The sequence below is a fragment of the Pezoporus wallicus genome, unplaced genomic scaffold (genome assembly GCF_028554395.1).
Source record: "Pezoporus wallicus isolate ANWC-B61680 ecotype Strahan unplaced genomic scaffold, APGP_CSIRO_Pwel_v1 contig_2908, whole genome shotgun sequence".
Taxonomy (NCBI): Eukaryota; Metazoa; Chordata; class Aves; order Psittaciformes; family Psittacidae; genus Pezoporus; species Pezoporus wallicus.
This window is the reverse complement of record NW_026642179.1, coordinates 6,031,970-6,045,942: the sequence shown is the minus strand read 5'-3', so window position 1 is coordinate 6,045,942 and position 13,973 is coordinate 6,031,970. Positions and strand designations below refer to the sequence as shown.

At 42.6% G+C, this 13,973-nt stretch overlaps 1 protein-coding gene across 7 annotated transcripts in view; it reads left to right on the top strand.

The window, feature by feature from the left end:
• Window positions 1-13,973, top strand: part of DENND5B (DENN domain containing 5B) — a 113,657-nt gene that overhangs the window by 85,943 nt on the left and 13,741 nt on the right. For 4 of the 7 annotated variants that reach the window (XM_057428086.1, XM_057428085.1, XM_057428089.1 and 1 more), the window contains 6 exons: window positions 4,723-4,816; window positions 5,801-5,911; window positions 8,115-8,246; window positions 9,072-9,224; window positions 9,723-9,801; window positions 10,992-11,073. In XM_057428086.1, coding sequence (XP_057284069.1) covers window positions 4,723-4,816; window positions 5,801-5,911; window positions 8,115-8,246; window positions 9,072-9,224; window positions 9,723-9,801; window positions 10,992-11,073 — 651 coding nt within the window. The remainder of the gene's footprint in view (window positions 1-4,722; window positions 4,817-5,800; window positions 5,912-8,114; window positions 8,247-9,071; window positions 9,225-9,722; window positions 9,802-10,991; window positions 11,074-13,973) is intronic. The other 3 variants (XM_057428088.1, XM_057428092.1, XM_057428090.1) reach the window with 1 other exon arrangement.

Here is a 13,973-nt window from a genome sequence, read left to right as displayed (position 1 = left end):
TCTCTGCAAAGCATTTTGCTCATTTTTGTCCACTCATCAAGCCATTTAAAAGCTTTCTTGTTCATCCCTACAGAAGAGATGGTAAGGTGTATTAATCTCTATTTGAGCCTTCATCCTCCTTACTGTGGAGCACTGTGTGCAGAGCAGATTCACAGTTCAGAACGCCTCCCCTGTCAGCCCATCCATCATCAGGTGAAGCTTGGTTTCAACCTTCCTTTTAATTTCTCTGGTCCAATTTGTGTTTGGCTTGGAACCTCTGTCTAGACCAATGCAAGCTACATGTGAAGCAGATTACACATGCAGTCTGTGTGTATTCAAAATGTGCAGGCTGCACGCATGCTTTCAGGGGATTTGGTGGAGGGTGTAGTACAGGTACATGCTAATTTGTGAATACAGAAACACAGTTAACTCCTTTGATGGAAGTATATAGGTAAAAGGGGTATTGTGATGATTTGCAAACTTAAATAACAGTCTGCCTCAGGAGATGGTCTATATGTGAGGAGATTTAGGTTCTGTCCTATAGACAAGTGTATTTGTCTTCTTCCTTTTCTCTGTTGTCACTGTAAATAGATTGTAAATTACAATAGCTATTTTCATGGTGATGGCGATATTGGTTAAATCTGTGAATGAAGTTCTCTAGCAGCATGTTTCATGTGTTGCTGTACATATCCTATCTATTGTATCCATGTCTGGTTTGGGTAGACATAACTTCTTCATTTCTTCGTGGATCTTTTTTAAGTGGTGCAGCGGGAAAGGTAGGTGGGGAGAGAGAGATGTACCTATGGTTGCAGTACAGCACAGCCAGTCCTTGGTATGAGGCTCTGTTCTGCTAGACTGGTTTCTGACAGCTCAGCTGTGATGCTGACTACCTTACCATTTTTATAATAGAAATCAGGTATCACAGGTTAAGTATCATCTTTTCAAAGTGTCACCTTTACATTTCCTCCTTATCTCTACAAACCTATTCCTATGCTTGTAGGGTTGAATTTGATCTTAAGCAATACTGGCTTCTCTGTCTTCATGTTAAATAGGTCTTAGTTGGAGGTGCCTTCATTTCATTTCTCTATATTGAACACAGCAGTTTTCCCTGGTCCCTCCTCTGAAATACCATTGGTTTTTCACAGTCCCTGAAGTGAAGAGCCTTCATTTCTGAGCATGGGAGTTAGATACAGATTGGCAGCTGAAATGACCCCTTTCTCCTTTCTTGTAGGCAGCTTGTCCCTGGGGGCTCTGCAGCACAGCACCTGAGCTGTGACTGCTTCATCCCCAGAGACTTGGTGCTCATAGCAATGCCCCTCCTGTGAAGAGTAAATGAAACATGCCAGTAGTCCATGCTCTTGGTCCTACAGGCAAAAAAAATAAAGGGGAGAAAGCATTCTGGGGGGCAGGGAGGACTGCAACAACATGTAGTTTGGCAGCAGTGCTGATGGAAGGGCAGGGACCAGCCTGGAGGGCTTCATTTCATGTGCTGCACACGGGCAAAGGTAATAGAAGTTCAGCTCAAAAGCCCCAAACCAAGGGACAACAGCAATCAGGTGTTTGCTCATGTGAGTACAGCCTTCCTCACTGCTTCAGCAGCATCAGTGCTGAGGTGTGAATAAGGCAGCAGCCGGCAGCAGCTCCATCCCAGCAGGGCCAGGAGAGGCACCCACGTGGGATTGCAGAAACCCAAAGGAAGCGGTGTGGCCACGGGGGAGGTCTTTCACCCCCCTTAATTCCCTTTTAGTGACAGAAGGGAGAGGCAGAGTAGTGTAAAATGCAGTCTGCTGATGACGGGAGGGAATGGTTATTGCAATATCGAAGAGTTATTTTGGGAAAATTCTACGTGGCCCAGTAAAGAAAAGGCTTTAAAAGATTTAGCTGCTTAATCCTGCGTATCTGCTGTTAGATCTTCACCAAATCTCCTGGGGAGATTCAGAGCAGCATCTAAATGCACAGACCTCACCCAGCGCCCCAGCAGCTCCTCTTTCTAGTTTAGAGGCTGGGGAAGAGGGAACGCACGGCTTGCTGCATGTGTAATTGCTCCACTTAATGAGCAACAGGTTTTTTTCCGTAAGTGTCCAATGATCTTTACATTTGTATATATAGTTCTGATTAATAATCCGGAGAATAGTCTGTGCCTTCTCTCAGGTGGAGAACAGGGCTAGAATTAACTGAAAACGCTTTAATGATGGTGTATTTCTGTGGATTTCATTCTGCTTTTGCCTTCGGTGGGACGTGCTCCCTCAAACGATGCTTCTGGCAATTCTTACATTTTCCAGTAACTGCAGAAGTGCCAGGTCGAGAGGGATCCAAACTTTGTCTAGAATTCAGAAAATAGTGTATAAATTGGAGCGGAAAAATAGGATGTAGGTAATATTTGATCTCTAACTTAACTTTCCAATGTATTACTGGCTTTCTGTCATGTGAAATGTAAGCGTTGTACTAACTCACAGTACATGGAAGGTCTCCAGAGCCAGGTAGCTAAAGTCACTTTTACTGTGTTTGAGGGGCTATTCTTTGTGCTGCATTTCTACTTGTTGAGATTATTAAATTGTAAGGGTTTATTTCCCCCATTTCAGTCATGCAATAAGGCATTGAGTATTGCTTCTGAAAAAAATAAGTGGTGACTTATTAAACTCACAGGCTGTATATTCTTAAGACTTCTGAGGAGGTGCAAAGACACTTATGTCAGTAATGTATTTCTCTGAGAAGGGATCAGCATTTGCTGTGCAGACACCTATTGGGCTGTTTTGTTTAGTTACCAGAGACTTGAGGCTACATCACTTTGAAAATATATTTCTTGTCATGTGGGATAGTGAGGTGCTGAAACACAGTAACACGCAGACCCAGATGTTTGTTTCTTACTTTGTACTTGTTGGTGCTATTTGGGAGGTAGGAAGTGACTTAGATTTGGCTATAAACACTGTAGATCCTGTGACTTTTTTCCCTTATTATCTGTGTGGTTAGCCAAAATCTGGTCTTCAACTGACCCACTGGTGGAATCGGTGGAGATGGTTAGGTACATATACGCAGTCCTTCTCTCTGGAAAGAGGAGGGTTTGTTCTCCAGGGGTTACATCCCTGCTCTTCTCTTGGATCAGTTTCTCCTCCCTGTGCATCCCCAGCCACTTGCTGGACATGTCAGGACCCTAGTCCAGCTTTGTGCAAGGGTTTCCTCCTCCAGGTGTGCATCTGTTTACATGTCACCAGCTGAAAATCCTTGCCCGCATAATTCAGATCCCACATCCTATTTGTATGTGCTCCTGTTTGGGGTGCATACAGAAATAGGTGGGTTTGGGATCCAAAGGCTGCTGCTGTCCTCTCCAATACCACCTGTGTGGAGAAGATCACCAAGCAGACAGTTCTGTCTTTGATGTGGGTATCTCTAGGTTTCCTTCTGTATAGATGTATCAAAGGAAGAGAACCCAAATCCCAGGGGCTCTGCCTGTTGATCACAGGTCCTGTAGAAGAAGCCATCTGAGAGCAGTTGCTTATTCATACATCCTGGCAGGCACTGGAGCTGGATGCTGCTCTAGGCAGGCTTTGTGTTCTGCTTCGCCTTGGTTTTGCTCTTTTAATTCTGAGTGCAGGAGAGAGGCAGCTGACTGCATGAAGCAGCTGAAAGGATATATGCTTGGAGGCTTTTTTTTATCTCTATTTGAAAGATATTTTTAATTTTAATAAATGCAACCACAGTAATTAAGTAATCTCATTCTGAAGATACAGCCTTCCTGTCCATTAAGATACTTATTCTTAATGCTCGATAGGTGGCTTTTTACAGTGTTATTTCAGCTTTCTTTTATAAATAATGTATTAACTTCTTTATTCTCTGCATTAGTTGAGCATTTTTGCTTTCAAGGATTTGACAGAAGGCTGTGGTATCCTTAGGAACCCTACAGTCAGACTAGAAAGTCCTTGGGACAGAATTACCTTGTTTTGGCATAAAGAACTTTGGACACTTGGAAGCTTGGGCACTTGCAGCCTTAAGGTTGCTTCGTTTCAAACTTGTGGCCTGAAAGTGGCTATTTTCAGGCAACAGCTTCAGATGAGGGAAAAATTCAATTGGACATACATGAATATGTAGAAAAAAATAAAGGCTTTCTGTGGTATTTTGAAGCTCTATGTAATAAAGATATGGTGGAGATAGCAACGTGATTAATCCCAGGAACATCAACATTGTTTATGGTCTTTAGACATAGGTGCATCCAGTATCACAGTAGTTCTCATTGCAATAAGAATTTGCTCTGAAATTATTCCTGGGAGGACCACAGGAAGTGGAGAAAGGAGAAGTACCACCTCCCAAAAAGTGGGAAATCTTAGAGGTTGCTAAAGTTGTTTTATTTTGTTTGTTCCTACAGGCACCATTTTTATCAGACTTCAGCAAGCACAGCAAACAATGGTGGTGTTGGATAACCAAATATAACCAGTTGCATAGTGGTGGCATCAGTGTTGTGACATGACCTGCATTTGGGTAGCACAGGAGCTCTCACTGGAGACCCTGGCAGGCAGCAGGCATGTTTCCAGCAGGGCTTTTGTCCCTTGGGTGTGTGCTGGCCTGTCACCAGCCAGGCAGTTTCCCACTGGGAGATCGGATGCCAGCTTGCACCTGCATCTACTGCAGGTCCAAGTTTGTGCTTTCACTTCTCCTGCTGCAATCACATGTCCTCCGGCTCCTGACCCAGGCTTTCCCTCCTGATACGTCTTCCTCTCACACATGTCTTGTCTCTCTCTGACTTGGCAGCCGCTGGGCCAGTCGCAGCACCACCACGCAGCGGAGGAAGGACCGCTTGCGGCAGCACTCGGAGCATATTGGGCTGGACAACGATTTGAGGGAGGTAGGTGGCATCTTCTGCGAGTGGCACGAGCTTGGGAGCGAGGAGGTGAGGTTTAGAGTAATTATGTGTTATTGCTTTGGGCAGTTTTGTGGCAGTCCTAAGGTTTGTATGGGTCTTTGTAGCCATTTAGATGCCACTTGTCGCAGATGCTTGTGGATGTTATGCAATTTCAAAGCACATAACATAAATAAAATGCTGTTATGATTTTGTAATAAGGCAGTCCCTTTGTTATCATGAAAATGGCTCAGTCGCTGATTTGGTTGTGTTACTGCATGTTACTAGATGCAGCTGCGGGGTTCTCGCTAGGGTGAAGGTCTCTGGAAAAATCAAGTCCTTGAATAAATGTCAGTGCTGTGAAGGCGAATGAGGCAGGGCTTCTTTTTTTAAAGGAATCTTTTTCTCTGTCTTTCTCACAAAGATTCCTGACATGAGTAAGCCTGTTTGAAAGGTTAGGACTTTGGGGCTTTTTACGCCTAAAGCTTGGAAACTGCCATGCATCTTGTAAATGTCATTCACATGAACTCATTTCCTTCCCATCTTTTCAGTTTCTTCTCCATCATTAAATATTTTCTGCCATATTATTCCATTTGATGTCCATGTGCTTCTTCTGTATGGCACTAGCAAAAATAAAGCATTCATGCTGTTTTGTGGTAAATCTTGTTGCATTATGTTGGCCAGTGTTGGCATTTGCCTTCTGAAAGAACCCTAATGGGTATGTGGACTCTTGAACCACAGCTTCGAATGATGTTTCATGGAAACTCAGCAAAACAGCAGTTATATGTTTGTTGCTATTTTTGCTAACATGGCTTTGCAAGTGTATTTTGAACATTGCCTTATGTGTTATATGTCAGAAGAGCCTTTTCAGTATTTTGTCATGTATTTACTTTCTTCTTTTTTTGGCTGTGGATCATATGCATGCCTCTTCTGCTTTGTCTCTTCTTTCTTTCTGGCTATTCTGCCATTGGGGCATCTGCCTCCTCTTAGCCATCGGAGGAGCTTTTGCTTCGTCAGAACTCAATGGCCTTCTGGGAGTGGGATCAGGGACCACCCCCTCCTGCACGGCCTCCTAAAAAATCCTTCTCTGAGTGCTGCCTGGTATGTTTTAGTTTTTCTTGTTGAAAGCTGCTTTTGAGATGTTGTTAGCATGAGGAACTGCTGTCTTCACTGTGTCTTGAACCGCTCCCTCTCTCACAGAATATGAGCACGTCCCTGTAGCACTTGGAAGTGTGGTTATAATCGGAAAAGTAGCTGGAAATGAGCTCTAGGCTTCCAGGCCAGTTCCCTGGCAAACAGGAAAGCTCTGAGGCTGAAAGGCAAGAGTTTTGCTTTGCTTCATTCTTTCCGGTTTCTCATCTGGCAATTCAACTTAGGGTGTCAGGTCCTAAAACATTGCTTTCTGGCTGATGGATTATCATATCCCAGTGTGGAAGAGGACAGTGTTGTGTGGATGCTGATGAACAGGCAAAGGCCAATCAGTTTTTTCTCTCAGCCCACCCTTATTCTTCTCTGGAACTTACAAGAGTTCATATTTTTCGTATTTTTTTATTGTAGCATAATAACAAGACGTACATTGAATCAAGTAAGGTTATCCGTGTTTGGTACTCTTCAGAATATAACCACACTTTGCATTTTACTTTTTCCTTTACATCTAGAAAGAAATACTAGATTTTCTAATTATACATTCCCTGTATTACTCTTTCACTGGTTTTGCTGCTAATTTTTGCAATGAGTTAGATGGAAATCACTTGTGATACTGCTTGCTGAAAATTATGCTGTAATTTTTCTTTTAAATTTATTTCTGTGTGTAGTTTTTCAACTATTTTTAAGTCCTTACAGTATTGGTGAAACTGTAGTTACCTAACTGAGCGCGTTTGTTGAACAGTTTTCTCTGGCAGAACCCTACATGCTTGTCTGACCTGTTGGACTGATGTTAAGTGGTTCTTGTCCAAATTTTGTCTTGAAAAAATCCGGTTGTGTCAGAAAAATTGTACTCCTCCATAAAAAAAAAAGAGTGAGCTGTTTCAGTTAACTTCAGTATGTCTGCATTTTTCTTTTGCTTTTCCTGATCTAGTGGAAGGTATCCATGCCCATGCAGGGGGTTTGGAACTAGGTGATCTTTAAGGTCAGTTCCAACCCAAGCCATTCTGTGATTCTATTAAATAAATTGCTTCCTACACAGACAGAAAGCCCTAAGGATGCAGCAGCCATAGTGACCTCTCAGTTCCCCAGAAACCCAGCCAGCAGCAGCGCTGGATCACTAGAGGGGATGTGACCCACTCATCTCCAGGGGAAGAGCAGTCATTGTCACATGCCATCCCCAAAAGAGGCAGCATTAACTGGATAAAAACACACTGTAGAAATGGAGCATTCCTACACCAGGCTATGAGTGTTGGGTTTCAATACTTTTATTTGGCAACATTCTGTAATCTTGCTTATTTTAACAAAAGCTTTACAACTAATGCTTGGACAACTCTTTGATAGGCTTCACATTTGCACACCTATATGAGGCCAGCTTCTTAGCTCTGCTCAACATGTTGACTGGTTTGGGGTTTTTGGCTTAACAAGAAACACCCCACCCCTGAACAAGAAGGCAGTGGAGCGGGAAGGTTTAAAAGTATCTTATTATAGCTTGAATTTGTTTTATTTTTAATAATATGCTAGATTTTGTCTATACTTCTCTATTACTACCCCACAGTAAAAACATGAATGATTCTAAATGTCAGTTTTGCTTAAGATGAGCTTCACTTGTAATTAAGAAGTTAATTGAGAATAAAATCAAGTCTCATTTTTCCCACATAAACTATCCAGATGAAAAGTAATGGATGAAACCTTTCTCATTCACTAAGTGTGTTTCTGCTTATTGTAATTTATTTTCAAAGGATTCTTTTCAGTTCCTGCACAGTCTGGTCACAGATCAGACAAATGACTTTTAATTTATTTTTCTTTTAAGTGTGAATCAAATAACAGTGAACAAAACCTTGGTGTTTAGACTTTATTGCTGAATGAAGGTATTGCACTTTTATACACTTGTTGTGGCTAACCTTGTGCTAGTGGCTAACAGCACAGTTCACTAGCTAACATTGACTGTTTCCTTACCAGACTGGAAAATACCTTGCTTTTTCTGTTGTCAGAAGGGAGCATTCCACTTCTCCAGCCTGACACCTAAACATCAGGCAAATCATGATTTTGTTCCTAGATTTACACTAGCTCATTCCTTTTCACCAGCATTGCTTGCCTAGGATTAGGACAAGGAGAGTCCCTCTGACTTGTAATACCTGAATGTTCTGTTTATTTGTAGAAATACATGCAGGAGGCGAGGAGTTTAGGAAAAAATTTAAGGCAGCCCAAACTCTCAGACCTCTCTCCAGCTGTGATTGCACAGACCAACTGGAAATTTGTGGAAGGGTTACTGAAGGAATGTCGTGTGAAGGTAGGTCCTCCTCATCTACTCTCCCTTCACTTACACTGAGCCTACATAGCACCCACAAGTGGCATCCTCAAAGTCCTTCACAGCTGGAATGGTGTTGGTGTGTTGGTATACCAGCCTGCTGCAGGGTGGATATCCCTTTAGTGTTGTATCTTTCAACTGCTAGGAAAGAAAAGAACATGCTATCACTCTTCTTTTTATGCAGTCTAAGTTGGTGGAAACAGCAAAAAGAACAGGAAGGAGAATCAGCATTATCAGACGTCTTAGGGAGAATTTCCTTTAATTGTTCATATTTATATTTAGCCTAAACATAACTTGAGGGCTTGAGACCCTAAGTCAAAAGGGAAGCATTCAGCATGTGCAACTGTTGTGCATGTTGTTTATGCAGAGCAAATTAACTACAGCAGTTTCTAATGTTAAAGAAACTTGTGTAGCCATGGAAATAAAAAAAAAACTTTTTAATGTCTCTGTGTCAGTTGCAGTTGAAACTCTAATAGCTGTAACCAAGTACTGAGTAAGGCTGAAAATGTACCTAGTCTATATTCTGGTTTTGATAGTAGTCTATTATAGATCAGCAGTGTAGGTATAGGGCAATAGATAAAGGGTATAGAAATAGGACTGCATGGAGTAATCATGCAATTATTTTGATTATAATTCTTTTTTACTTACTACCTGTGTAAAGAGATTTAAAGTGTCTCTGGTCAGGCCATTAGCAGAGGTCTCTAGATTAAGCATGTTTAAGGAAAATAATCTGTAAATTCTTTTCCTTTTTGGATAATAATTTTAGAAACCTTTGGAGATTTTTTTTTTTCTTTCTTTTTTTTACAGACTAAACGTATGTTGGTAGAGAAGATGGGCCATGAAGCAGTCGAGCTGGGACATGGAGAAGCCAACATAACAGGTCTGGAGGAAAATACATTGATTGCTAGTCTCTGTGATCTGTTAGAAAGAATCTGGAGCCACGGTCTGCAGGTCAAGCAGGTTGGTAACTGGAAACTCGGGGCTTTGTGTGTACAGTACTCTAGCAAATACTAAATACCATCTCTACCTTTTAAGCTGCTACTCAGTGGTATCATTCCAGCATAAAGTGAGAGTAATCTTTGGGCTCACAGTCCCTGGTCTTGTAAGGGTTTGGGGTTTTGTTTGGGGCAGGTTGCTTTATTTTTCTTCTTTTAATTTGACAACTACCTATGGAGATACCAAACACCTACTTGACATCATCATTGCTTTCTTCTCTTTCAACCTTCACATAAGAAACCCAGGGACAGGACAAAGAAATGAAGTGGGAGGTATGACTGCTAGGGCAGTGGGATGGTCCTGTACTTTTCCTGAGGTTTCACGGCCCAAGAGAGAAGGATTGGTTGCCATTATGGAACTTTTTACCCACTGAAATGCCACCCCATTATTTTGCCATGTTCATTGGCCTGTTTTCTTTTGCCTGATCTATTTAAAGCTATGTACTACATATTCAATTTTCAGGGAAAATCTGCTTTGTGGTCCCATTTACTTCAGTACCAGGAGAGAGAAGAGAAGCAAGAGCATAGTGCAGAGTCTCCAGGTGAGTACTTGGCAAGTGACTCAACGAAGGGTCCATCACAGCAAATGAACTTGGGCCTTGAAGGAACTGTGCAACCACATGAAACCCATGCTGGATTTTCAGTGTATTTGCTTGCTAATACCACATTTACATTTTGAGACCCTTCATAATCACTGAAGATGCCGTGATGTCTGAACAAAATAGGTTGACATTGGAGGCAAAGGGACTACTTATTATCCCTGTCTTGAAAATCACTTGATGTCTGTTCGCTACCTGAATTCCCTTGTAATCAGCATTGAGTGAGGTGTGAGAAGCAGTGCTTCCACAGGAGATGATTTCTGAAGAAGCTGAGGGTGTGGAGCTGTGTCTAAGACAGCTGACGTTTTTCTTCTAGTGAGCAAAATCTGTCTCAAATCCCAGTGTGAATAACTCCATGTTTAACAAATCCTTAAATTGGTGGATGGTACAGTTCAGAAGTTGTGTAATTAATCTCTGTGCTCAGTTTAGGGCTTGGCCCTTTGCAGTCACTATATCACTTCTGTGTTGTGAGAGGTTGCTTTTCTGATGTTCTTGAGACCTCCCTGCCCAGTGGGTGCTGATGGATATTATAATAAAAGTCTCTGAACTTTAGTGGATCGTTTTCCAAGGATTCCCCAGTTGTCCCAGTCCTGCAGATGGGAACTTGTATGATCGGTCCTCAGAGACACATCTATGGACAAACTAGTCTTACTCATGAAAAGACTTTTTAATAAGCTTCAGTGACTAATGCACTGAGCAATCTGACTGGCAGGCACAAATTCCTGAGAGCAAAATGTGTCACCACAAAGCAGTTTGATCACAGCAGTGGAGCACAGAAATGCACGGCATTCTTAGCATCAAATATGCTACTGTAGCTTCATTCCATCACGTCCTTCTCAGTTGTGAGCTTTCTATAGACACGTATTGCTAATAAAACTGATTGCCATGCAGAATTATATTAATGTATTTCACATACACAAGGGGAAGCTAAATCTGCAGCTTCAGTGCTGGATTAAGGAAGGAATATATTAAGCATTTTTCATTTTGTCTTTTTCTACATTTCCAGGGTAGCGTTAATGATAATACACAGAAAGATTGCAGTTACCAGCCACTTAAGATTGTTTTGTAAAACAAATGCTTTGCAGACCATTACTGTAATTTTATGTTAACGTCATGTATTTTCTCCACCGCAGTTGCTGTTGGAACAGAAAGACGGAAGTCTGATACAGGAATTACTCTGCCTACTTTGAGGGTTTCCCTGATACAAGATATGAGGTACGCACTTTGTTTCCTAAAGCATTGATTGTGGTTTTAATTGTGTAGCATAAGGTAAAGATTCTCACTGCCTTTGGGTCTACAAAAGCTACAGAGAATTAAACCTTCTCCTCAGCCTTCATTAATATCTACAAAGTGTTGCCTTCTCATTTTGCAAAACTCTTTTGCATGTACACTTGATTTATTCTAGTAAAACATGAAAAACACACAAGCAGTATTGGTTGGGAGCCAATAGGAGTGAGGAGTGAAAAATGGTGGAGGCCCATGATAAAGGCCTCCTTGATAAAGCTGCTGCCAGGTCAGGCCACTGTTTGGACACCACTTGTCATGGCTAGGGATGGCAGTGAGGTAAAAGTGCCATGGAAAGTGGGGAGGAGTGATGCGATAATGCTCACCTGCACAAAGCTGCTAGCAAATGCTAGCAGTCTGTGAGACAACATGAGTATTGTTTCTTGTAATACAGTGTCCTTCAGCCACGTAAAATAGGGCAAAAAATCTGATGGTAAAAATAAGATTAGTTGTAGTTAATTCACAAAGCCATGGTTACGGTGATATGATCTTTGCTTTGTGTGTTGTCACATCAGAAAATTATGTATCTGTAATATCACACAGATTAGTCAGACTTCTGAAAGAAAATAACTGTACTTCCCACGTGCAGTGTGCAACCTGTTAGTCTGACGTTACGTAGTCTGAGTTGTGCTCTGATTCTGAAGAATGTGACATGCCACATAAGGCTAAAATTGCATGTGAAAGAGGGAGGAGGACTATATTGTGTAATGAAGAGTATAATGCCAAGAGGTCATTTTGAATGTGTGTCTGTCATTTTAGCATCCCTCTCATGGGACATGGCAGCTATTTACTTGATTCAGTCCTCTGAAGCTGATGGGCATGTAGAGGGTCAGGCTGAGGAAAGGATGAAGGAGGATCTGGAGCGGAAACTCATGTGCTGGGCAGGGATTCCTGACAGGAGCCCATGTTTGCTTGCTGCTGCATGCATGGGTTTTGTCTTCCATGTACTTCCACTTAAGAATGAAAGCCCAGCACAGATCTGAGCTCTCTTGCTTAAATTGAAAGAATATTTCTGCTGCTTTTTCAGAGAAACTCTGTTCTGCATCTGTGAAGAGTTTCTGTTCTGCTTTTCACAGAAGCAGAACATTACCTTTTATAATACCTTGGGTATTCGTGATTGTCTACAAACATGTCTGGTCATAGAAAATGCTGGGCAGATGGTGAGTTGAATTTGTCATCTATAATCTCGTGGCATACTTTCTTCTGCTTGGAATGAGTGTTGCTTGGTATTTGTTTGCACGCATAGATTCATGCTGAAGATAAAAGGATGGGTAACTATTAAATTGCCAGGGTTGCTGTGCTAACTGAACTAACGGCTAGAGGATTAAGCATTGCCTTAAGCACAGCTTGGTTTTGATGGCTCATGCAAGGTTATGTAAACAACAAAAGGAGTCACTCTCTGAATGTGCAATGGGCCTGTGCTGCAGGTAACTTGCTGTGTCCTCTGCCCCCCTCACAAATCCAGGCATCTTAGATGTGGTAAGGAAGATGCTCAAGATGTTTATTTTGGTTCTCTGCATGGAGAGTCTCTGCACAGGTGTGTCTGTGGGTATTGCCTTCAGCCTCTTCCCTGTATGAGGATCTGCAGCAGCTCTCTCACCCCTGCAGGCTCCTGCTGCAGCCTGCCTCCAGCATGGCCTCACCCCTCAGGCACATTGCTGAGCGTTCAGCTAGGGCCAATACAACTCCCTGAAACCTTTGGTCCAGCTGGGCCTTCCCCATGGGACAAGCTCTTCCTTTCTGCCAGCGCTTGCCTTCATGCCTGTGTCGTGCCTCCCCTTCCGCGTCGAGCTTGCAGGAGAGGATGTGGGCCCCAGGTGCTGGGCCCACAGCAGTCATGCTTAACCTGCTGCAGTTAAAAGAAGCTGTGTTAGAAAGGATCTGCTACCTACAAGGGACGAGCTAGTGGAGCTTGTTTCTGACTGCACTGCAATGGGGAACATGAACACCATCCTCAGGGCCATGGTGATATTGAGCAGCTGTAGCCTCTTCTGTCAGCACAGCTATTTGCAGAGGGTATGTCTCACCATTCCCCAGGCTTACATTTGACAGGGTAAATAGATTTTTCTTTATTGCTAATGGGATTAAAAGCAAGTCCCAACCTAGGGAGTTGCATGGAAATTGCTGTTCAGTACCCTGACAAGAAGAGTTTGCTGTGCAGTGGTGAGCAAACAGTGCTAATGCTTAGGTCACTGATAAAAATAGAGCTGTTCTGACTCTCAGAACTGAGGGTGAAATAAATTTGAGTTCCCGAATGCTCTGTTCTGTTAAACTCTGCTTTGCTGACACCAAGACTGATAACTGAATCTTTTTTATGTCTCTGTCAATCTGCATGGTTGCAGAGCCTTATTTTTCCCAAATGCACAGTTATTGCCAATCTGGTCAGAACCAGATATGGGTAATGAAGAGGTACAGAGCATGCATGGAATGAGGTTGAGTCCATCTGTATTTGAATCTTCTCACAGCAAAATAACATATTCTACTCAGTGTTTCATCTTAGATGTAATTCAAGCGGAGCACTGGGGGGGAAGGTGTGGGAGGGAGATGGTAGTCTGTGCTTTGATCTTCCCATCTCAAAAGACTTGAAATGTCTGAGTGTCTCAATGGATGTAGCTGAGTGTAGTGCGCATCCTGTTTCTCAAGGACTCATGTGCCCAGCTGTCTGGGCCAGAAGGTCGAGTGCTGGCTGCGAAGCTCTGAGCCAGGAAGGGCTTTCCAGAGCCAGGAGCAAGGTTCTCAGCAGGGATTCAGCTCACAGGCATTGCTGCTGACAGAGGGAGGCTGCCAAGCTTGCTTATAAAGGGCAAGGACTAGTACATGAGTGTAATGTG